The 25671-nt window shown below is 40.5% G+C and overlaps 2 protein-coding genes across 2 annotated transcripts; both read left to right on the forward strand.

Annotated features, from left to right (window-relative positions):
- The first annotated feature begins 5837 nt into the window (after nt 1–5837).
- On the forward strand, nt 5838–17279 carry LOC124051395 (folylpolyglutamate synthase, mitochondrial-like). Its single transcript, XM_046374721.1, has 15 exons — nt 5838–5899; nt 6398–6526; nt 6673–6726; nt 7208–7272; nt 8474–8588; nt 9114–9191; nt 9757–9818; nt 10871–10973; nt 11155–11232; nt 11373–11520; nt 11871–11957; nt 13383–13533; nt 15743–15818; nt 16031–16088; nt 16277–17279. The coding sequence occupies exons 1-15, from the start codon at nt 5888–5890 to the stop codon at nt 16636–16638; spliced, it is 1578 nt and encodes a 525-aa protein (XP_046230677.1). The 5' UTR covers nt 5838–5887; the 3' UTR covers nt 16639–17279.
- A 1785-nt stretch (nt 17280–19064) lies between these two features.
- skp2 (S-phase kinase-associated protein 2, E3 ubiquitin protein ligase) lies at nt 19065–25399 on the forward strand. The gene is made up of 10 exons (XM_046374722.1): nt 19065–19227; nt 19855–20105; nt 20195–20306; nt 21099–21242; nt 22007–22141; nt 22756–22854; nt 22985–23112; nt 23655–23706; nt 23944–24051; nt 24134–25399. The coding sequence occupies exons 1-10, from the start codon at nt 19214–19216 to the stop codon at nt 24339–24341; spliced, it is 1251 nt and encodes a 416-aa protein (XP_046230678.1). The 5' UTR covers nt 19065–19213; the 3' UTR covers nt 24342–25399.
- The last annotated feature ends 272 nt before the right edge of the window (nt 25400–25671 follow it).

The raw sequence follows: 25671 nt of genomic DNA on the forward strand, positions 1-25671 counted from the left end.
TCTTACTGTAATAACATCTGACATATTAAACAAAGTAAATATCATCATCATGGTTATTTCAATTTGCAGCAGCTTTATCCCCAACATAAGGCAGTTTTCACACACATAAATGTCCTCATCTGTCCTGTTTCATTAATTAATTTGGACAGAGGAAAGTAACATCTGACTTCTACTCAGCCAGCGGATAAAAGGCAGAGGACCAGCACCTCCAACAGAGGCACAAGAGACGGCCCTGAGCCACCAAAACCGACTAACCGACTACCACTCAACTAAGAAGTCATCGGGACGAGACAAACAATCCAGTCTGGGCATCAAAATCCTTTTCCGACTTAAACGCAACTGTTGCGAACTAAAGCAGACTCCTCATCCATAGGGTCCTCCTCAAAAGGACACGTCATTTTAATAGTAATACTATTGGGTCTGGACTAAAATGTGCATGAAAGAATGAATGAGGAACCGAAGCAGCAGTTCGGCTCTGTAAAGGGGAGGAGACCTGCTCCTGACCAGGTTATGTTCACAGACTAAGTTACAGCGGTAACAGACTCTGAGTATGAGTTACCTCGCTTTATGAAACGGGCTTAACTTACTCCTGAACTTACCCCGATCTCAGGGTTAACTTACCTCGCTTCTTGAAACGCTTAACTCAGGGTTTCGCCGATTTCAGGCTTAACATACTCCGAGTTTCCACATAACCTGCTTCATGAAACGGGCCCCTGCTCCTGACCAGGTTATGTTCACAGACTCACTCTGAGTTTAAGTTACCTCTGAAATGGGCTTGAGTTAGCTCTCTGTCTCGGCTTTGACTTACCTCTCTCACTGAAGAGCTTAACTCATTTCAAACTTCACTTATTCAGTATTCAGAGTTTTCGCCCAGGCCTGCTTTCTGAAACGGGCCCCAGGAAGTGGGGACCGCTGGTGTTGATGCTCCTCAGTTTGGGATTTGTCGAATTATTTTCTTCAGTGGTCTTAATGCAGTTTCTTGTTTGTTGTATTTTTTTTTTTTAAGTTACTTTAAGTTACTTTATTAATCCCAAGCTGGAAAATTACTTCTCTAACCCATCACTGATTGAAACATGCAGTGAAACACACACAGGAGCAGTGGGCTGCATCAAGAGCCTGGGGAGCATATATTGGGGGTTAAGTGCCTTGCTCAAGGGCACATCAGCCGGCTAAGGAGGGTGGGGACATTATCACTCCACCACACTCAAATTTTTCCTGCCCGTCCGGTGGGGGAATCAAACCAGCGACCTTCCGATCACAAGCCGCCTCTCCAACCTCCAGGCCACGGCTGCCCCCGTGTTTTTTGTCTTAATGATGTCTTTTCTGTGGTTGTTCTGGGTTGGTCTTGGGAGTGTTGCTCATCAGTGAGCAGCATCACACATGCTGAGTCAGTGCAGTCATCAGTTGATGGATCAGAGTGAAAAGTTTAACCCTGACTTACTTCAATAACCACATTATAGGGTCAACATGAGACGAATGTATCACGTTGGCCCAGTGGCAATGCCAGTGTTGAAACAACAGTAAATTTACTTACTAAGTTATAGAACCTTTAAAATGCAACTTAATTAGGATTCTTATAGGAAACTTGGGACTGAGTGCTGCTTTTCTTTTGCTACAGGAAGCCATATGCACTCTAAACACACTACATGCCAACACAGTCCAGCTCCAGGCTGCAAGAGACACCCTAGAACAAACAGAACTCACAGTGAGTCAGTTTTCCTTAAGATGGTCTTGCATGTTTTCTGTCACCCTCTAATGTTTAAAGAGCATTATAAAAAAGAGTGCTCAAAGCTAGTCCTGAGCAATTTGGCATATGCTAATAAACATCACCACTGTAGTAACTGTAATCCTGTCATCATAAAACAATACCTGAGGTCTATTTTCTCCAATAACAATCTTTTGAATAACGACTGTGGAGTTTGAACTCTCATCACATTTCAGTCCATTGTGATAACCCATCCTAATAATGGTATTGATCTCCCAGCTGTACAAGAAGCACAATTTCATAGTGAAATCATATCTCATCATAATGAATATGTTTTGATCAGCTGCTGTTATATGTAGAGGAAGTGTTTGAGTAGGCTGAACCCAACAAGCAGCAGAAAGACTAAGAAAGGCCAATGGATGCACAGGATTATAATGTTTTAATGTATAATTACATCCGTATTCATCATATTCTCTTATACTATGTCGGTGAAAAGTGGCTCTTCATGTTTTGACATGACAGGAAGAGGATTCTAATCAGTCAACTTGTAAAACAGCTCTTCACTAAATACTTCTGACAGGTTTGTCAAGGCGTCAGACTTGTACAGGGTCCAGGATTCTATGTTATGATGTTATGAATTTTGAATGAAACTAAGGTGAGTCGTGTAACAAGGCAGAGATGTGTATGTTTAGTTTGTTGGAGTTGTGATACAGTACAGCTGTCACTGAGTTGTCTAAACTGAAACTGCAGGTGTGCTTCAGTGATCACCACCTGGAAGAACCAGATTGGTGCAATGATAGTTACCGGTATTACTATTATAATACATTTGTCAGGTGTTCACAAAAGTCCTTTATAAACAAAGCTTACTCATCTTTGCTGTAGACATGGAAATTAAAGCTGTTTTAAGTGTAAGCACAAAGGGATTCATTTAACTAACAGTTCAAGATCCACGCTTTATACCACCCAGAGCAATTCATGTTGCTGAGTTCTTCCAGATGATGTTCAAGTAATATCAATATTTGCTTTTTTTTTTTTTTCACACAGCCCCACCTGCTCCCAAGAATGCCAACAGGGTTCTCTCTCTCTTTGTATTTACCCTGAACACATAATAGTGGACACGAAAGAAATATTAACAAATTAATGATGTTTCTTGCCACGATATTCAGGAATGTATCACTAACCACTGTTGGCCTGAATGGCAACGATTATCATGTCAATTATTATTATAAAGATACAGAGTCTTTACTGCTGTATACTTGTATCATCTGACTGATACTCATTTTCTCACTGTTTCAGTTTACGTTTTTCTGTCTTCTGATGTAATTCACTGCCACCCTTCCTCTTGCTCATCATGGCACTCGTTGTGAATGAAATTTGACTGTAATAAGACAAAATCAAACAAACAAAAATAATTGCTATTCATCACAGGTATGAATATTCAGTAAATGAAAGCTACAACGTGGGATGATTGCATTGCTTCCCTTTGTTTGCATGCATATCTGGGAGTTGTTACAGCCAGAGTTAACTCCAAACATGTAAAGGCTGTAAAATGAGATTCTCAATGAATGCGTGAAGGCTAAACATCAACTGATGCAGTAAGCACTACTACTGTAATATCACATGGAAACCACGTAAACTGTGTGTTTACATAAACACAGAGCAAAGAGGTTAGGCTTGCCGGTTAGTTTAACACTTAGCGAGGCTAATTTGCAAACAGAGCATTGGTCTTTATGTGTAAAAATGTGTGTATAAACAAAGCTGTCAGATTAACTGGCTAACATAATCTAGCTTTGAGACAGAGGCTTCCACATACTCAGAAATGATTGGAAGATGATTGTAGTTTACTGGAGAATGTAGCTGTAACTGCAACTACAAGCAAATGTACAGAGAGAAAGAAATTCTCAAAATTAAATCGACGATCGCTTGTTATTGTTAAAGACGGCTCTAAATTAGTCTTCAGTCAATTTCTGCACTTCTGGCATGGGTCTGCACATGAAATTTGTTGACAGTAAGGAAAAATATAGACTTGAAGAATTAAAAAAGACTTACAGATAGAAAATGGAAGATGAAGAAGAAGAATCACTTTATTGACAGTATATATATTTTTGCATACACACACTGAATTCGTCTTCTGCATTTGACCCATCCTTAGTTGAACACACACATGCAACACCCGGCAAATTACATGCAGTGAAACACACACAGGAGCAGTGGGCAGCATCAAGCGCCCGGGGAGCATACTGGGGGGTTACGTGCCTTGCTCAAGGGCACATCAGCCAGCTAATGAAGGGGGGCTTCATTATTGTTTAATCTATTATTTGTTCTATATCTATAGTTTGTTCTGTCCAACCAAAAGTCAAAGCCCATTCAACTGATAATACTACAAAACCAAGCTTTAGTGTTGTGATGTGGAGGTTATGAGGGTTGCTGACTGTGTGTTTAATGTCGTGGTTCATGTCACTTTTCGCTGCAGGATATAATTTGCACAATGAGCACACTACAGACCAATGCCAGTGCTCTGAAGCAGGTTCGACAAGTGCAGAGCCACTCTTAGCTGCAGCTCCACACCATTAGAGATTTCCTCGAACAAACTGGACTCAAAATGAATCAATTACATGAGCTTACGAAGCACACATCGCTTTTAAACATGTCTTTTCCACACATGAGCCTCTACTGTTTAAAGAGTTTAAAGTTTTTGAGTTGAGATTTTGTTTTACTTGTCTTTTTAGTAATGTCACTTTCATGTTGTTAACTGCTTTCCTGCCTGTACAACATCCATTGCACGTCTGCCCGTCCTGGGTGAGGGATCCCTCCTCTGTTGCTCACCCTGAGGTTTCTTCCATTTTTTCCTGTTAAAGGTTTTTCTGGGAGTTTTTCCTTAGTCGATGTGAGGGTCGAAGGGCAGAGGATGTTGCTGATGTTATGTTAAGCCCTTTGAAACAAACTGCTTGTAAAAAATGGGCTATACAAATAAAGTTGTCTTGTCTTGTCTATTATGCAAAACGGTGCCTAAAGCTTGGGCTGGGCAATGGTTTTTGGTGACAGTTTAATCAAATAACATTGTAATAGCAATACAATTCCTGGAGTTTTGTTGTCCTTGAATAACTTTTAAATACCTCACAATATCAGCTGAGTGACAGTGACAGACATTCACCCAGCTGTACTGGAAGCACTTTCACACTGAAATCTAAGCTTATTCCCTCAACAGTACTGATAATGATGATCCGTCTCAAGAGTGTTTCCACTTGAGCTGACTACAACCTCCAAAAATAGTGAAATTCAAACTAAAGTTTAGATATGGAGATGATATGCCTCGCATGGCCAGCAGTCAAAGATCTTGGTGGATTGGTCTGGTCTGGCCGTTAAAGGCACTGCTCCAGTGTGTAAGGAATGGCTTCACTTGTGTTGCGAAGATTTCCTCGAAATATAGTGAACTTGGGAGGCACAGTGGTGTAGTGGTTAGCACTGTCGCCTCACAGCAAGAAGGTTTCAAGTTCGAAATAAAAAATGGATGGATGGATATAGCGGACTTTGTGTAGATGACTCTAGAAGCAGAACTGGTTAGCCGTTCTTATGGGCTGCGATAAAAGTCAAGGGGGAAAGTCTAGATGGGTAAAGACACTCCTGGGAAAGCTGATCTGAGCTTACTCTTTAGGAGTGTGAATATGAGGAAGTCTGGAGTGTGGATGATGATGTCAGATAGGCTGGGATGATGAGAAGGATTATAGGTAGGTGAAGCTGGGGTAAATTCTTAGCACCTCGGGAAGATAAAAACACAAAGTCAGCAAGAATATAGATTCTACAGTAATGTCAAACACAGGGGCTTGAAAATCCATGTGTTGAGTGATGAAGTCTTTCTGGGAGGAAATTGCATTCCAAAAAGACAGGAAATGTTGCCACAGATGAATTTCTACTTTGCATGCGTCGTTTAGAACGACTCCATCATGGAGTACAGGGGGTGGCTGCTGCTTTAGTTCAAAGGATTACAGCAACGATTACATCACATTTGATTACCACAAGAAATGGTGACACCTCCCGCAGCACACATGCGGTAGGGTGGAGTCAAAGGGGTGTGACTGAGCTGAAGGTGGATGAGAGTGTAGGCCTGTCTGTCATAAAAGCCAATGCAGATTGTTAGACTTTACAGGAGGTGATTTTGCTGTGGATTGTCACTTGGGAGACATGACAGAAGCGGTAAGCTGTGTGACGTGTCATTTTTTACACAAAGTCCCGTTAGAGGTAAATGAGTTATACTGGAATGAACTGTCTTAAGGAAAACTCATCATGGCTTCTGTCGTAGTGTCTGTCATTGTCTGTCCGTGGAGCTGCTCCAGAATTTGTCTCTGTATTTAGTCTTTTTGCTTCATATTTTTCTTATTGTAAACTAACCGATGTGTCTGTCTCTGTTTCTGATTTCTTTACTCTGCCTGAGACCATCAGTTTCTACTGAAGACTTACGTCTTATAAAGGGCTCAGTAAATTTCTCAAACAGCTGGTCACTGTAGTTTTCAGCATTTAGGGTTTGTTTTTTAAGTGTGATGGGTCCATAGGCATTCTAAAAGTACCCCACCTCAACTCTATGGCTATTCATTCTCCTTGTGGGCCGCCCTGACATAAGAGCCCTGTATAGTTAGTCCCCTCTTCCCTTTCATTAAGTGCTTCTAAACATTTCACTCTTTGCTTTTGCTGCAGGAGGCTTTATGCGTTCTGAATGGACTACAGTCCTATTATCATGATTTGGGGCCGATTGGACAAGAGAAGAGACACTCTCCTCATCAGATCAGCACCATGATAAGCTTGCTGCAAAGAAGTGGCCTAAAAGTGAGTCAGTTACATCATCTTCAATAGTTCACTGCCAGGTTTGCCACCTAACAGTGATGACTTCAAGAATTACACCGAATGTTATTGTCTCCAATCCTTTAGTCTTATTTGGTGTGTTTGTATCTGTGTGTGTGTCTCTGACAAAGGTGGAGGATCTAGACCATCTCAATATCATTCATGTGACAGGAACAAAGGGCAAGGTGAGCTGACTAAACACACAAGCTGATTGTGTGTGTCGTATGTTGCATTTTAATGTCAGTAATTCTTTGTCCATACAAGTAACATACAAACGTATTCCCATATAACTGAAAGATTAGGATTTGAACTACAGACTATACTGTATATAATCTTCTGGCTCATCCTTAGTTTACATTCACACATAGTGTTCTGTCAATATTAGACTTCTTTCATCATGCCAGTGTTGCGGGAGGACAGAATGACAATTGCTTAAATTACATAATTTGGAAAATAAATGTAGCTTACTGCCGACGGACTCAAGCAGTTTAATTTTGTTAATTTTGAAATTAAAAAATAGAATGCAAGCTAACATGCCAAGTCTTCAATTGTGCTCAGATACAAACAAAATCAACCCAACGCAAATACAAGAAAATGCAACTTAATGAATGATTTTCAATTTAACTGTTGTGACAGCTGTATGAGGGTGGTATCTGTATATTTCAGGGCTCGACATGTGCATTCACTGAGCAGATTCTGAGAAGTCATGGCTTTCGCACAGGATTTTACAGGTAAGATTACAGAGTAATAAAGTAAGAGTAAAATGTGCACTATTTGATACGGTAATGCAAGGGCCCCGTAGTTTTAGCTGGGTAGAAACCAGACGTAGTTTTTATTGAGCCAAATCAGGGCCAAAAGTTTCACAAAATCTCATATTAACACAAACTAACTAACCAGTCGAGGCAGGTATACTCTAGCTCCTGTGTTCTGCTCAGTAAAATTACTGTTTTTGTTAATGGGGTCTGGTTGCAATCACCAAGTACCCTGTTCTTGATCAATAATTCACCAATTCCAAAGATTTTTGTTCCTATCAATCCTTTACATGGGACAATAAGGTCCCGGTTATCCTTTCAGTTGTGAACATGTTTTATTCATCACACAATAACCTATTTATTTGGCATGTTTTCCACCAGACATTATGGCCATTTGATGTATCATCTGTTGGACAACAATACATAACATTGGACAGTAGCCACATATGCTGGCTAATGTACACTCTGCTAGTCCTATGCTTAATTTCCAGCTTTAGCCAATTCCCCTTAAGGTATGCCCCTATGTAACAAAAATTATCCATCATTACAATGTTTGGGATAATTTCTCAGAGTATCTATTTTAAAAATAAAAGCTGACATTTCGTCCACAGTGCCATTTGAACCTGCAGGTTGTCCTGAAGTTCTATACGCTATTGCTAGCCAATACTTCTCAGTTCTCAGTTGCACTGCACAATCTAACTCTTATACAGTTTAAAACGGCTTGCTAAACAGAACCTTATCAATGGCATCAGTTGTTTCACTGCCCATACTGTGAATGTTCCATGAAAGCAACCTCACAGAGGAAGATTCTCAACAAAGAAACTCTAATATAGGAAGAACTCCCACTCCCCCCTAGGTGAACTGCAGCCAATTTACAGCACAATGGGGTTTAACAGGGAGTGGACAGGCTGTCCTTAGAAGGGCTGTGGTCCTCAGCCTTCTTTGTTATGATGTCACTCGTGATTCCACACCCCTCTAATCAGATGCCACGTCCCCCCTTCCCCCCATTTTAAAATAAATCAAGTTCTGGGGTTTATTTCTAATAGAATTACTTTTAAATAATTCGCAATATCAGCTGAAGATGACAGTGGAGTTTGACCTTTAGTTTCATTCCAATTCAATAAACATAAATCACTGAAGAATGGCTCTTCTTATTTTGACATTTTCCTCTTGGTTGCAGTTCCCCTCATTTGGTTCAAGTCAGGGACAGGATTCGAATCAATGGACAGCCCATTGGAGAAGAGCTCTTCACTAAATACTTCTGGCAGGTTTATGAACGACTGGAGGAAACTAAGGTAGGTCGTGTAACAAGGCTACATACAGCGCACCACCTTCTCACTTTGAAATGGAATTTTAGCTGTGTTAACTATGTCTTAACGGTGAAACAGTTTGTAACTGAGCCCATTAGAAAATAAGACCCTCAACATTAGCACCTTAACATTAGCGGTACTCAGTGTGATTCCTTAAATTTTGATGGTCAAGCAACATCTTTCACATCTCACAAAGTCATTCCATCGATTGCTTGCATTCCATCGACTTGGTGAAAGCAATGCCATATGCACCAATTTACACCAGTGTTGTGGTTTTATTTTTCCTACAAATCAAAACACATTCTATATAATATTCTACAAATAGGGCTTTAATGTGCTGTTTGCCTATTGATACAGCACAAGAAGTTGAGTGAGAGTGCTGAGATTATGGTTCAAAATTACAAAACACACCACCATGTCACATTTGTATTAACTGGCGTGTGTTTTTGCATAGAAACTTTGCAGACAAGGTGATGCAGTCATGTGTTTCCTTCTCTTTGACCTCTTCAGGATGCCCATGGAGGGACGATGCCAACACAATTTGGTTTCTTCACTCTCATGGCTTTCCATGTGTTTCTTGAGCAGAAGGTATGTCTGCATTGTGCTGTACACCCCACCCCCACCCATCCCAAACATAGTGTGACTGGTCTGGAATTGGTTGGAAGTTTTTGCTGTTTCTGGCCTGTAGAAAAGTTCATGTGTGAGCCATGTGTTCAAGGACATAACCATGGAGTCTATACAGAGGAGAACCGAATTTGCTAACCTGTCCATCAAGAATAAAAATGACTCGAGGAATCACTTCTGCTGGGATACAGTGCTTTGACAAACAACACACAGAACACTGTAATGCTAGAACCGGCAATGATGATAATGGGAAGTCTTAAGTTTGACTATGATTGTGATTACATTTGAAAATGATTGATTATTCTGACTGTGTGTGGTTACTTGCAATATTATTTTGAGAATATCTGAATACTGAGGGGTCCCCTCTCAATATTCAGTTAAAGTCTTGCTGTAGTCTTGCTCTGGATCAGTATGTTGGATGGACAGACTTTTCAACTGACATCACCAGCCACAAGCTCAAAGTACAAAGACTTTTACTGCTTAATGACAAACTTTGCTCACATCTATAACAAATCTGTTATTTTGGCAGGTGGATTTAGTGATATTGGAAGTTGGGATTGGTGGATTTTATGACTGCACCAACATTATAAGGTGAGACTGTTTATGAAACTGCTGTTGATTAATACTGACTTTCTTCTTTCAGGGTGGAAATAGTGAAGTAGAATGTGATTATCTTTACATTCTTAAACACAAATTTGGTTGAGAAAGGTTGTCTGAAATAAAGTAGAATTCAAATGTTGCTTATTACAAGAGAAAATGAAGTTTAGTTTTAGTTACATGACCAACATGTCACTCAGATACACAGAAACACACAACATCTGCAATATAGTTTATGATAATGTGGATAATGATAATAATAATGTTGGACCTGATAAAGAAATATACAATAATAAACATACCAGTGTGTGTGTGTGTGTGTGTGTGTGTGTGTGTGTGTGTGTGTATGTGTGTGGTATACGCTTATCTGAAAATTGTCAACCTTTTATATTAATATGAGATAGAGCTCAGGACCATGTTTTTCTAGTCATAAACCTGTAATATATATTGTGTTATAAGGTGCTGTATGTGGAAACAGAGAAGCTCACAATTTCTTTGCAAGTCAAGTCTCAAGTCATTTATGATCATAATGAGTGTTCTGTCATCTGCTGCATGCCCTTCAGTCTGCAGGGAACACGACATAGTTGTTTCTAAGGAATTCAAAGCATCCTTATCTATACAGTATCAGCATGAATTAATTTTTTGGTATATGACCGGTTTAAAGTTTGTAAAATGAAAATAAAAGTACATGCACAGTAACATCACTGCTGGGTGTGGTTATGAGTACAAAGGAACGTCCACAAGTAAAAAAGTGCAATACTGCTTTTCAGCTCACCATTTAGTGACCCTGAAATGCTTTTTTTCCTTTTTGAATAAGAATAACAAGATGAAGCACAGAACAGAAGCACGTATGCTACAAAAATCCCATATACTGTATCAACCCACATGTTGGGTTTAACTACCAACCCATCTTGCTGGTTCATTCTAACCCAGTGCGTTTGCTGTCCAATAGTGACTCAGCACCTGGGTAAGAAACAGCCCAATTTGGGTCGTTTTAAACCCAGTAGTTTTTAGAGGGTATATTGTATTTGCTTGTGTGTCAACAGGAAGCCATGGGTGTGTGGTATCACCTCTCTGGGTATAGACCACACTCAGATTCTTGGAGACACCATTGAAAAGATCGCGTGGCATAAAGGAGGCATCTTCAAGGTGAGTTGGCTGTACACATCAGGAATGTGGCTTTGTGACTGGACTAAATATTAAAAGTAATAAGCCCAAATAAAGTTCTCACTGTTATTCTAATTTGGTAGAGAGACACTGAAATCCTTTAAAGTAAAAGTGCTCATTGCTGCACAGTGCTGTTTTTTTTTTACTTCTCATGTGTTTTCAGCCAGGGGTTCCTGCTTTCACAGTCAAACAGCCAGAAGACGCGATGGCTGTGCTCAGAGACAGGGCCAAAGAGATAAGAGTGAGTGACCGTTCACACTAATACAGTGTTTTCATTCAGAGATTGCTCAATGAAACATCAAGGTTTAACTGCACTTGGTTGCTGAAATCCCTCCTCCAGCTGGTCAGTTTGATGTAATACAGCCTAATCTGTTGTTGTAGTGTCCTCTGTGGGTGTGTCCAGAGCTGGAGGACTACCAGGCAGACTGTGGACCTTTACATCTGGGCCTGGCTGGACAGCACCAGCGCTACAACGCCTCCCTGGCCCTCCAGCTAAGTCACACTTGGCTGCAGAAAAGACGTCTGTCAGGTGGGACCAAATGTCAACTCACATTTGAACTCTATGTCAGGGACAAGAAGGACATTGTTAGTTCAGAAATATCTCTAATTGTGACAGGGCAACTCTATTTGATTTGGCTACCACCATAAATTCTACAGGTGACCCAGTTCTAATTTTGGACTAAGCACTGCCTAAATCCCCTTTCAGACACACACTCCATTGTCCAAATGGCACAAAGAAAATAAAAATTTACAAAACACAAAAAAAAAATGTTAAGGGGGCATTCATTGTGGTCTTTCTGTAAATGTCTGTCATGTCTAAATAAAGCCATAACTGACACCCACCTTGTGTCTGAATAGCAACGTGTCCTCTTTCAACAGAAGAAAGCTTTCCCTCCTCCACTGTTGAGAACACAGGAGGTGTACTTCAGGCGACTCCCTTCAAGCCCAGCCCCATCATGGTGAAAGGTGAGTAAGAAGAATAATCGGTCACTGTTGATTGTAGGTACACTTCTAAGCGCGAAGATGAATTCATTCAGTGTGTGACTTGAACTGATCTGTTACTACAGAATGAAACGTCAAACATTTGGTAAACAGTTGCATCTCTCCTCCAGTTACTTCCTGTAGCTGTAACCTGATTTCACCTGATTAGCTCCCCTTATTAATCTCTCTTACCTCTTTTTCTGCTCATGACTCTCTCTTTATTGTTTTGATCTCTTTTCATAGTTAGGTGATTGGGTGGTTCACTTTGCCACACGGTTAAGTTGATATTAGTTATGCTTCAGACAGATGCAGGATCTTGCATGCACACCTGCCACCATTATTCTTTACGGATCACATACAACGGGTGACCGATAAGTTTTTCGCCCAAGGCAGAAGGAGATGAGTTCCAGAGTTATCGTTCCATACACATGCAGTTCAACTCTTTGAGCAATTATGTAAAAAGACTGACTTTTAGTTTTTCAAGTACAGTGTTGATTATATATGAGAATTGAAATGAAAAACACCAATGTCCATTTGTTTTTCTTACAGGGCAGACAGTTTTGCCCATGAGGTGCTAGCATGCTTCTAATGTATGCTGATTGGTTGGTTAAGGATATACAGCTAGCAACATTATGTTACAGTAGTCTGACTTCAATTATCAAATGAACATAAACAAAATAACATGGTTTTTGATTTTGTGTATAGTCCCTATGTATTTTCCTAAGCTACACCAGGTGTTAGAAGTACGGTTAATACAAAGCAAAAACTCTGCGATTGATGTGTGAAACCAAAATGGCAAATGCTGTGAACTGGCCCATGATGTCATAACCACTTACAGAAAGGTATTTCAGTACAAAAGAGCAAAAATCTAATGTAATGGAACTAATGTCTATTGTCTCTACCCCTTATGCCGAAAACATAATTTTACCCCAAAAAAATCACATTTTAGGGCTACAGCTCCATAGGCCCCCCTTTCTGTTTTACACAAACACTCAAGAATCAAAATTGCATTGTACTGAAGCTTGGTATAGATTCACTCCACAGTCCCACAGAGATATTCTTCTGCTAGGGGGTGCTGCAAGTACAAAAGTTGATATTACATAATCCCAATGCCTTATATTTTTGGTTGTAGTTATTAATTTAATTAAAATTATTTAGCTTTTTTGAAGAATGGTGCTTTAGGGGGATTTTAATGTGAGCTAAGTTCTATTATTCAGTATAAATACTGATTCCTTCTGACAGGCCCAAGTGATTATAAAGCTGTTACTTCTTCTAAATGCATTTACTGTAACTGATGAATTTTAAGCGCCATAATGATAAGAGTAAAATTTGGACAAAGATCAACATTTGACAGTTCCCGGACCTAATGTGATCACATCATGCCGTGTGTGTGTGTGTGTTTGGTCTCAGGGCTGGCAGACACAGTATGGCCTGGAAGGAGCCAGACTGTGAAACATGGAGCGGTCACGTATTTCTTAGATGGAGCTCACACCATGCGCAGTATGCAGGCCTGTGCAGACTGGTTCACAGAGGCTGCAGCTCAGCACGAAAGGAATGCAAGGTGACATGACACTCCTAATGACATGACACTCATTGTAGGTTGTTGGACCTACAGCCGTCGAGTCAGAGCTGTAGTGCTTTTTCTTTAAGTACCAGAGTGCACCTAAGACATCCTTGAGGAGCTTGTTTGGGATGAGGTGTAAGAGACATGGAGTTGGGTTAGATTTATTAATGCTGGAGCTCAGCTCAGGGAGGTCTATGGGCAGGAAGCTGTCCAGAAATGGATTAGGACTGAAAGAGGTTTCTAAAGATGGCAGTATATTGGCTATTGTAGGGAGATCTTAATTGATTTTTTCACTAATGATAGTGATTTTATTGTTGAAGAAACTCAAGAAGTCTTCACTACTAAGAGCTGAAAGCATGGACGTTATTTGGGGGGGGTGGTGCACAGAGAACATGTCTCCTGCACTTTTTCAAAAGGCCCTTGCATTTTTTACCGTCCAAAAACAATGTTGCACTATAGTAAACAGAGACACGTCAAGCACTAGGACCAAGCGAAAAACGGCCACTCAAACTGAAGCCTGTTTCCCTTAGTTTAGGCTGTGTCCATGTGCATATGTGCGTGCATGCGTGTGTATGTGTGTTTGGTAATTAGGCGCAGTCAGGATGTCTTAAAAAAAGAAAAGCGGACATAAGAGACTTCTTTAGAAGTCAAAGTGTAAGTTACTCAAAGATCCTGCAACACCTTCACTGGCTCCAATAAAGCAGCATATCCACTTCAAGATCCTCCTCATCATTTACAAAGCTCTCAATAATATTGTAAAGTGTATTAGTTTTGTTGATTAGAGTTTTATTAAAAATACTTGTGCCCCCCCCCCCACCTCTGAAATCAAAATTTCGTCGTTGGCTGCAAGAATACAAGGCTCAACAGAGCTGTGACTCTTTGTCAGCCTGGCTACAGTGTTAAAGAGAAAACGTGGGTTGTTCTTGTTTTGCTCTATTAATGATGAATAATAAGCGGTTCTGGCTTTCCGAAGGGCCTTTTTATATGTCAATAGACTATCTCTCCAGGTGGGATTCAACTGATTTGGAGGAGTACCACTTCCTCTCCATCTCTCTTCAGTGTTTGTATATTTGAATTATACCATGGAGCTAGCCTCCTATGATTTGTAACCTTCTTTCTTAGTGGGGCAACCATATCTAAAACTGTGTGTAAAGTGGCTGCAGTGTTGTTGACAAAGCAATCAATTTCTGCAGGATTAATATTTAGATCAGTGCGCTCTGTTGTACTGGTACATGGTGCTGAAGGGACCTGTGATGGGATTGCATCCTAAAATCTGTAGTTTAATGTAACTACAGGATTCTCAAAAGGCATCTGCTATAATTAACCCTTTTTGTTGTGTGCTGTTAGGTCTGTTAGAGTTAAAAGTATCCACTGTATCACTGTATACAGTGGCAAGTTCACACATATTAGTCAACGGACCAAATATGCAAATACTAGACTATGAATAGTAGACTATGTCAGCCAAAAAATCTGGATAAAGTAATTTTGAATGATTTCATATACTTACTTGTACTGAGCAAAAGAAGCAAATTTTGAAATAACTGAGGAAAAGCTGCAGGGCAAACAGAGGTAAAGAACATCTAATAGACTAAGCTATGAAAAGTTAGCTAAGCAAGCTTTCATTTCCTGCAGGCATTGTGGATGCGGCACAAGCTGGCCAAGTATTTTAACGGGCTGACTTTCTAATATTGCTTTGCAAATACATCACAAATAAAGAAGCTGTCAAAAGAGTGAATTAAATGATGTTTTTGCTGCTTTTTTGTCTTTACTGGTCATTACTAGCTAGTTACAGCAGTTCCACAGGTGCGGCAGCTGTGAGTGAAATGAAATTCTGTTTTCTCGCATGAATTGAAATGAACTTGTAAATTAGTCAACACACCTTCAATGTCAATATGGCAATTATGACAGCATTCTATTTGTCTTGGCTCTTGCCCTGGCTTTCTTGCACCGCATACACTGCTCATTTCAACCTGATTATGTGAACTTCAAATTTTCTCAACTGAAGAGAAAAAAAAAATGGCAGAAAATCATTTCAGTGCACTGCAGCATCATTTCTCTCCATCATATGTAGCAAGCGATTTGATGTAACACTGTTTATAAGTTCAACAGACTATTCACTGATAAAATTCACTTTGCTGGTGCTGATGTTACTGACTCCACATCCTGAACAACACATATATAAAACTATGACATGTCTATGTTGCAGTGGACCTGTGGCCAAAGTTTTGCTGTTCAATACAACAGGAGAGAGAGACTCAGCTGCCCTACTTAAACCACTGCTGGTAAGTACAGCTGCCAATACTGAAAATGTAACTTTATTGTCATTATACTATAAGTGTAATCCTAAGTGTAAACTGCCTCCAAAGCATGTAATACCATGAATCTCTTAATAGATTTCACTAAAAGATTAAATTTAGGCTGTATCCAAGCAGCTGGCCAATAAATGTTCAAACATACATTCATGTGTTTTTTTTTTACTTGTGTTTCTTTTCAGCCATTTCATTTTGACTTTGTTGTGTTCTGCCCAAACATCATTAAAGCTTGTGTTGCAGGTGAGACTACTCTAATTAAGAAACAAATACAGCATATCCTACAAGTACAAAAAGTATCCTAATAATATCGTAGTAAATATATTGTGTGACTTTTGGCACAATATTGATTGTGTGCTTTTGAGCAAAATATTAAGTAATAAAAAAAAAAGTTATGAGCTTAAGTTGTTCTGTTATTCCACACCTCTAAGACAAGCAGTACATCAGTGTCTTGACTCGCTGCTTGGACAATGAGAGGAGCTGGCATCTCCACAACAAGGTGGGAGATAACAAAGGTCCACAGCTGCTCATTGAGGACAGCCTCCCCCTGAACAGTGAAAAGAAAGCAGACACCCTGGTCTTCCCCTGCATCCTCAGCGCCCTCCAGTGGATCACTCAGGGCAGGGATTCAGTGGTGGCAGACCCTGCTGGCATTGTCTTACCCAACATCATGTCCAAAGCTGCTGTGCTCCGCGATGCAGCTGAGATCCACGTCCTCATCACTGGAAGCCTCTACCTCGTGGGAGGAGTACTCAGAATCTTCCAGCTTCCTCCAAGTAAATGGATCACATGAAATTTATTTGACTGAATTTCAATGCAGTTTAAATAATGAATGGGCATTCTGAATATATACATATTTACCTTGGTGGAAGAAAAACACTTTCTCTCTGTGTAGATGAGGCTTTTATTATTATAACTTTCTGAATAATGAACTGTAGGTGTTTGCATGAATAGGATAATGCAGTAAGGTACTGTTGTTGTCTTTGTGCAGCGATCATTGATACTATCTGGATGAACCAGATAGGTGTGCTGATGTTTATTACATCATGTTACATTTATACAAAAACTGCAGATGAATAATTTGTAACACCCGACTGTTATCTTTCACAGTCTTTATAAATGAAAAACATTTTGCATGGCTTCTACCTTTTAGTCAGATTTTTAAAAACTTCTTAATAACAAAGCCTAATCATCTTTGCTGTGGATGTCCAAGTATTCTAGCTCAAATGTATAGCATCAGATGTAATGCACTTAAAATGCATTTAAATGGAACTTGTCACTTGCCAATCACCAAAGTAGTGAATATGAAGTCTGCTCAGTTATGAGTCAGTTACAAATATAGGTATGGAAATAGTGTCCATCATTGTTTTCAATATTTCTGGGTCTCTCCTTTGTGAACTTAAAGCTTAATAAAATGTGTTTCTGTAGTATAGACCCTTGTTTATTCATTGTTACTGACAATAAGAATGTTGCCCATTACCTTTGGAGAGTACATTCTACAGACCATCATCAGTGGTGGACAGACAACACTCATTCTCCAATACAGATCCACTGTAGTGGACACTGGAATTTATGAGGAAAACAGACATCTGGGGAATAAGGGGAATAATGTGTTGGCTAATGAACACTGACATGTTACACTGTTGATAGACTGTATAAAATGTAGACGTAATAGGTTTCTGAAGAGCCATTGTGAAGCTCAGTGTGTGTGAGCCGAGTTAATTGCAGGCTCATCTGGGTATTTCTGATTAACTTGCATGAGTTTGACTGCTGTTTCATTCGCCCCGAACAGCCAGAATACCTTACTGTACATTATCTGTACGCTAGTGAGCAATGGCAGGTATCAAGGGTGCATGTCTGTGTGTGTTCAATACAGCCTCTGACTCAACTCAGCACTCACAGGACACTCCATTTCATTCTGTTATCCTCCAGTGTCCTCCATCCTCCAGTTGCTCTCCATTATCTGATTATGATAGAAAATGAAGAGGCTACAAATTCTAAGACATAGTTGTTTTATATGCATCACAATCCAGCAGCGCAGACAATCCGTACAATCAACACAGTTTCAATACCGGCATCAATGATTAGTTCCTCCAATTATGTGTCCAGCTAAATGTGAAATATGGTGACAAACTCTCCTTCTGTTCCTAAGTTACAATGTTAAATATAGTTTCTACACTGCTGTTTGTAGAAGGTGTAAACAAAAGGATACAGCCCAGATGAGCTCTAATTTTGGTTACTGTGGCTATTCGGGTGGTCTTTTCCTGAGGAAACTGTTGGATGAACGGTGGATGGTAAGTGGAGGGATCGTGAAATGCTGGAGATTATTGATCATCTGGTGTTGCTGAATTGTGCTGATGGCTAAGGTGAGGTCCGTAAACGGAATTCTGGTGAATTTCTTTAGTGATTCTGACATTAAAAAGTGAGTGAAGCGTGTCTTACTTGTTTGGACCTGGAGGCAAACCGGTGGTAGCGCAATACTGAGAACCAGTTTCTCCAGGCATTTCAGGAATATTGAGATCAGGAGCACAGAGGCAGAAGAAGGGAGAACACAGAAAGCATCAAACATTTTCATCTCTTACCCTGAATGGGGAAAAAACAAACTTGGCAATCAAAGGCGATTTTAATTCAGTAAATCACAAATTACGTGTTCATTTTTGTAATTAGTTCCCCATTGGATTACAATGGGCAGGTATGATGGTGTTTCCTTTGTGTAACTGTTTCTTCAGATTTTAATTTGAGGTGTTTGCAGATGACAGCAACTTTGTTGTCTTGCACAAGCAAATGTACTTGTGTTGCACATTTTAGAATTGTTAGTGACAGCAAAATTGCCATGAACAGAGGAGTGTTTTGGAGGGTCTGCTGCTACTGCTTTAACCTTCTGTCTGGACTCAACATCTACCAGGTTTGCCAAAAAGTGGATCACTTTAAGAAACCAGACATGTTTTTTTTTTTTTAACATGTGTAGGTAAAAATATATATGCTGCCAATACAGCTGATTATTCTTCTTCTTAACTCTTCTTCAGCTTCATTAGGTTGCCCAGTGTTCACCTGGAAAAGTTTGACGTTGTTTCTCTAAACATTATCCTTTTGATGAAATGTTTTAGAAAACAAAAATGAAGATACTTCTCTCAAGAAAAAGGTGGGAAAAAACCGAGAAATACTGAAAAGTCACAAGGGCCACTCAGTAAGACGTATGACGTAAGACGTAGGACATACAACGAAAGCACGTCGGTGTCGTCGTGCATACAGGGCGCCCTGGTGCTGGCGGCGAGTTTAAAGAGTCTCAGTTGGAGTGAAAACAGTAAGCTGCTTTATGTCCGCTTCTCTAACGTTACATCGTACACATTTAATCTGAACCAGAGGGGATGCCGCGAGACAGGTAAGGTTCCGAATGTTTTGGGACTTTGTTTTTGTAAAGTAGTTGCACGAGTGATAGCGTAAGTTAATTTTCATCGTGCCGTCCATGTGAAAACGAACCAACACCAGATAGTTATATTGTCTCTTCCGCTTCAAGAAATACCACTTATCTCTCAAAGAAATGATTAATCGAATTGTACATTTGTAATGTTAGTAATAAATCAAGTGTGTTTGTTAGTCGCCATTCTGAGCCAGTTTAGAATGAAACAGAAGCTAAAAATAATCGATACCGCGCTTTCATCTCAGCCAGGCCTCCTCGTACATGGACCTTCCCGCACCAGTGAACTGTAAAGCAGCTGGCGTTAAAGAATGTGCAAATAAAAAATTCTTTGTGAATCTACAAGTATGTTATATATCTCAAATATAAGTGACAAAGTATTTGCGTTTCTTTTGAAGTTAGAATTTGCGCGGTCACACCACTAGTAGCTGCATCAATATGGCGGGCAGACAGAGGTTCTTCCCTGGGGAAGCTGCGCAGCTAACTAATCTTTCTCTGAGATGTTGCCATCAAACTGCAGGACAAAGTGTTGTGTAACCTCACTGACATTTTGAATATGAACATATTTGATTATTTTCTCCTTCCATCCAGCATGCCACTGCAGGATCTGCCCTGCTTCAGTCTTCAGAGCTATCCGTTGTCTCAGTCCAAGAACAGCAACAAACGCAAGTCGAGAGGCTGTCTCAGCGAGGGCCTGGACACTGAATGCACCCCAACAGAGCTCATCCAGCAGTGGTCACCAAGCCACAAGCATCAGCGGCTCATCAGCAAGGGGAAAGAGAATGACGGCAACCAGTTTGTCATCGGCAGGAGATCAAGAAGGAAAAAAGAATCCACGTCGGGTAGGAAAACTTTTTCTAACATCCTGGAATTGTTTGGAGCTATAATGAACTGTAATACTTTGATCTTTTTCGATCATCATTTCCCTCAGGTATTTCGTGGGACCACCTACCCGATGAGCTGCTTCTCAGGATCCTCTTCTGCCTCCCTCTGCAGGACCTCCTCAGGTTGTCCACAGTGTGCAAGCGCTGGCATCGCTTGGCGTGAGTCTCTAATCGCTAAATTGTGCCTGCACTTTTCAGAAGGTGAAACATGAGTGAGGGGTTCTTCCCTCCCCAGTTTGGTCCTGATGTACATTTTCCCACTCTTATTACATTTGTCACAGTGGACACTCTCTGACTATTGAAAGCCCAGACCTTAAACCCAAACAGGTGCTTGGTGATTGTCAACACAAACCAAAGCTATATCAAAATATAAATGGATAAATGTCCTCAGAGAACATAAAAAAAGAAGGGCACCCAGTGTGTTTATGTGGTGGAAAGTTTTAAAAGAAAGGAGTTGATGGGACACATGTACGAGTGAAGTGAACAGTTTAATTTCAGAGAAACCCGTCAAGTGTTTTATTTATTCCAATCAAAAATCTCAAACCCAGGAGACTCACTTCTTCTCATTTCTGATCGAAGGTCTCTTAGGATCTGATCCCTCACCCATTATACTCATGGTTGTTCTTATTCTTAATATTAAATATTTGTTGGTTCAGGCATAATCTTGAAGACATAAGTAAGCTTGTTAACATGCCTTTCCCTTGCCTTGTGTGGTAATGAAAGAAGAGAGTGCTCCTGTGGACTAAAGCTGAAACTGACACCAAGTTGCTTCTGGTACGCTCCACAGCTGTACATTTGATTTTCATGACGTCAGAGAACACTATTGATATTTGTCAATGTGACACGATCAAAGGGAGGCTTAGTCCGTGCAGACTGTTTTCTGCAACCTGTTGGGACATATTTGCATATACAGTGTGACAGCATCGCATCCTCCCTGCGTGTCTTTCCCAGGTTTGATGAGTCTCTGTGGCGCAGTGTGGACCTGGAGGGGCTGACCCACGTCGATCCTGCTCTGAGCCAGGTGCTGAAGACTGGAGTCCGCAGGCTGCGCTGTCCTCGCTCCTTCGTGGAAGAGCTGCATTTCGCAGGCTCAGGGTGAGTCCAGCAGTGCTTATACTCAGTCCAGGTCCTTTGAGCCAAGCTCAGTTTCTTCTTTAAAGAATATTTCTGGTGATATTCTTTAATGGTAGATGCCATGTGCAGATCCAAACCAACAGTGAACGTATGTTTATTGTTATTCAAAAAGTATTGAAAACACATCAGTGAGCCACACTGATGACATGTTCCTGTCACTCACATGAACACACACTGTAGTTCAGCTTGACTCAACCCCACGTACACAGTCATACCCACTAATGTGTTTTAATTCACAAGTAAAAATAGTCCCCAAGAAATGCACCGTTTACCCATCTGAGTAACGCTGGTTAAAAACTATGTCTGCTCATGATGCTTTTTAAAGTTTGTTAATTATTTCCTTCATTTCTGTGCACATTTCTGTGGGAGCCATATGATTATTATTTATTTATTTATTTATTTATTTATTTACATACATGTAGCTTTATGTTGTAAGATGATTTTAAAATCACATCATTTAAAAATAAACATAATTGTGAATTCTGACAGAACTTTTTCCTGTACTTTTTAAATTTTGGGCAAAACTCTATGCACATAAGATTTGTTTTGTATAAAAATTCAAATTTTTCTCATTATGAACCATTTTACTGCACTCTTCTGAAAGACAAAAACAAATAGGAAGTGATTGGGGTTTTTTTGTTTGTTTGTTTTGAAAAAAAAAAAAAGAAAAAAAAAAGAAAGAAAACCTGATGGTGTTTTCCTTTTTTCTTGTCTTTTCTGTTCAGCCCGCTGCAGATAGTTGAGATGGATCTGTCCAGCTCCATCATCCCCACCTCGGCCCTTGAGAGCATCATCTGTCGCTGCAGGCTTCTCGAGTATCTGAGCCTTGAGGGCTTGCCGCTCTCAGACGCCATCATCAGGTCAGTTCTTAGCTCTCTGGCTCTCTCTGTCCACTCCTGCCGCCGAACGAGAACACACTTCCTGCTTTGTTTCGTCAGGGATGTGAGACGTTGCCGATTCAATCCCCTTGGAGTCGTTAGTGATATCAGTCACATGTCGATCATTACATTAAAATGAGTTTAATAAAAAAATGAAATCTGTGTCATAACCAGTATGACATGTGATATAAGTAGAAAAAAACAGCATATCTTCACATTATGGAAACTGGACCCACATTTAAGTTCTGCTTTTTCTCTTGGAAGAATGATTTTAATAATGAACATATATATGACATATTTAGGCCAGCTTAGCAAAAAGAGTAGAAATGGAGGGAAACTATGAGCCTGGCACTGGCATGAAAGAAAAAGCAGTTTCCAAGAGATGTCCTTTTCAGTGTTTTACTGTGTGTGCTGATTAGAAATGGGAACGTGAATAGAAACATATATGTAAACATGTTACACTTCTTACACATCTTACATTAATGTTAGGCATTGTGTGTTTTATCTGTGTGTGTGTGTGTGTTTGTGAGCACATCTGTGGTCGTTCAGTATCTGATGCAGTCGCATGGCTTTTGTGTTCTGTATTCCCCCCTCAGCTCTCTGTCCAAGAACCCAAACCTGTTGCAGCTCAACCTGAGTGGCTGCTCTGGCTTCTCTGCTCCTGCTCTGGCTGACATGCTCAAATCCTGCTGCAGGTCAGCTGGCATCCATCTCAACAGTCCAAACGCAGTCAAAGAGCTCATCCTCCACCTCTGCCATTTACTAATGCTGGATTTATTTTTTTTCTCTCTCTCTCTCTCTCTCTCTCTCTGTCTGTCTGAACAGTATAGAGCAACTGAACATATCATGGTGTGACTTCAACAGTAATCATGTGAAGAGTGTTGTTGATACTGTGAGCTCCAGTGTTACTCACCTCAACCTCAGTGGTTACAGGGAGAACCTCACGCTCGACCGTAAGTGATGGATGCTGGGGTCAAATCACTTAATTACTGCACATTTATTCAGTTTTCTACTCTGGCAATGGGTTGATCATAGTGTTGGGCCGATATGACGGCATGCACAGTGTCGACAGGAGAAATGTGTCCACCTGTAAGCATTTGGCAGTACAGTTTAGCGATCAGTCACAATATGAAAAACCAGTGACAGGCGACACTAATAACACTGACCATCTCCTTACAATGCAATGCAATGCAATGCTGCTGGGAAACCTTGGGTCATGGCATTCATGTGGAAGTCGGCCGACTATCAGTAGGATAGTTCTCCCTTGCAAGCCGGGTCCTGCTCAAGGTTTCTTCCTGTTAAAAGGGAGTTTTTCCTTGCCACTGTCTGCTTGCTCGGGGGTTCAGGCTCTGGGTCTCTGTAAAGCATCTAGAGACAATTTTGATTGTATAAGGTGCTATATAAATAAATTGAAATTAAGCTCTTTGCCATGTACCGCCCTCCTAAACACTGTGCAGACCGGTTACGATTCTGACCATAATGTGTGTTTTAACAGATGTGAAGGTGCTAGTGACGAGATGCCCCCACATTCAGACTCTAGATTTAAGGTATGATTGTATTCTCTTTTGAAGTCTACAGGTCCAGTTTGCTTCAGAGAGAGTCAGGGCAATTCAATTGATACATGCAACCTTATGCATATAAATACCTTGATGCTAACAAACACACAACAATTTTTACATTTGTCAGCTTGAATGCTCTATCATATGATTGACATGCCGTAATACTGACGTAGCTCAATTTGTGAACACGTTTGGATCTGTTACACAATGTTCATCCTGTTACAGTGACAGCACTTTGCTGATGGCCGACAGCTTCGCGGTCCTCAAACAGCTGAAGCATCTGCTGCATCTGTCCCTGAGTCGCTGCTATCACATTCACCTTGCCGCACTCAAGTGAGTTCCCACGCTTTGCTTGCGCTAAATTTTGTTCGACTGAGGGTGGAAGTACAAAACTGAACTTGTGTCGCATTTCCAGTGACCTTGGTAAGATGGTCCCCACGCTGTATCTGCTGGACGTGTTTGGCATCGTACTCAACAGCCACCTGGCCTCTCTGAAGAAGGAGATGCCTCACGTCTCCATTAACTCCAGGCCGTTCTCCTTCGTCGCCCGGCCCACGCCAGCAAGCAGGCTCTGCGACCGCACCATGTGGAACAGGAAGTGTCAGCTGAGGTTCAAACTGTAATCGCCACACACATACACACACCAAGATCTTTTTTTTTTTTTTTTTTTTTTTTTAAAGATAAGATTCATTGTTTCTGATTGATTGATCCTGCAGTGTTCTGACAGGTGTGGGAGTCTGGTCCATTTTGCAGTGATGTTTCAGTGTTTGGTGCTGCTACAGAAGGTGCTTTTAGTGTTTGGTGGCATTTAACAGTTCTAAAGGTCACAGACTTCGAAGGCCGAATGAGTAGGTGTTTGCAAAGAGAAAAAAAAAAGATTCATATAAAAAATAATCTCTCAGTAATCATTTGTGACCCACTAGAAGTGACTATGTCTGTATCTGCTGCTTTGTGAATGTATTTTCTGATTTTTGTCATGTATTCCAGATGATTCTGGATGTCAGACATTGAGCAGTGGGTGTGAGGGCAGGGCTCATGATAAAAAAGTTTACAAACCATAGCCAACAATTCCTACTCATTCCGCTTTCAAGTGCTGCACGTGCAAGCTTGTAGAGAAATGTAATACTTTATTTAGGAAAGTCATTTGGATGTTCAATCCAGTTCTTGTTGGAATGTGTTAACAGACTTTTAGTGAATTTTGAATCTGTTTTGGGTTCGAATAATGTTAATTTAAAATATTTTGTAAGGGAAACTTGGTCTAAAATGGCTCAGTTGGAGGATGTCTAAATATTTGGGGCAATTGATTCCTTGGACATTTTAATAATACTGATGGCTGATGTTCACAGCTGTGATAATGAGAGAACAGTTGATTTTAATCAGTGATTTTCATGGTTTTAATGTAAAACACGCACGAAGAAGTGGGACGTGTGACCTGGCTGTGGACCCACGCTGTGTTCATACGGGTTATGAACGTAGTGTTGGTTCAGGTTGGGGTTATCAAACTTCTCTCCAGCCGCTTTTAAAGATGAGCTCATGTCACTGTGGATATGCTGAACGATCAGTGCTCCGTGTTACCGTTCCGTTCACGTGTGATACGACTTTAATGGAACATGAGTTTTAACTTGTAAGTTGTTCAGTTTTCCCTTCTGAGTCTGAACAAGTAAACCACTGAATAGACAAACTGTTCTTTGTGTCTGTGTTTATTAAAAATGTTCATTCTTGACCTTTTGGAGTCTTTTGACTAAAACGGGAAAAAAGTCCTCAACCCAATGGCCACTAATAAATAACTTGCACACACACACACACACACACACACACATACCCCTCCATTCAGTGGGTTTTTTTAAAGTGTCAGTATGAACTAAAGCAACCAAGACATGAAATTTTGCTCAGTCCAATCTTGTCAACTGAGCTGATGGGAAAACCACGAGATGCAGTTGAAAAGTCATGAAA

Source organism: Scatophagus argus, chromosome 20 (genome assembly GCF_020382885.2).
Source record: "Scatophagus argus isolate fScaArg1 chromosome 20, fScaArg1.pri, whole genome shotgun sequence".
Taxonomy (NCBI): Eukaryota; Metazoa; Chordata; class Actinopteri; family Scatophagidae; genus Scatophagus; species Scatophagus argus.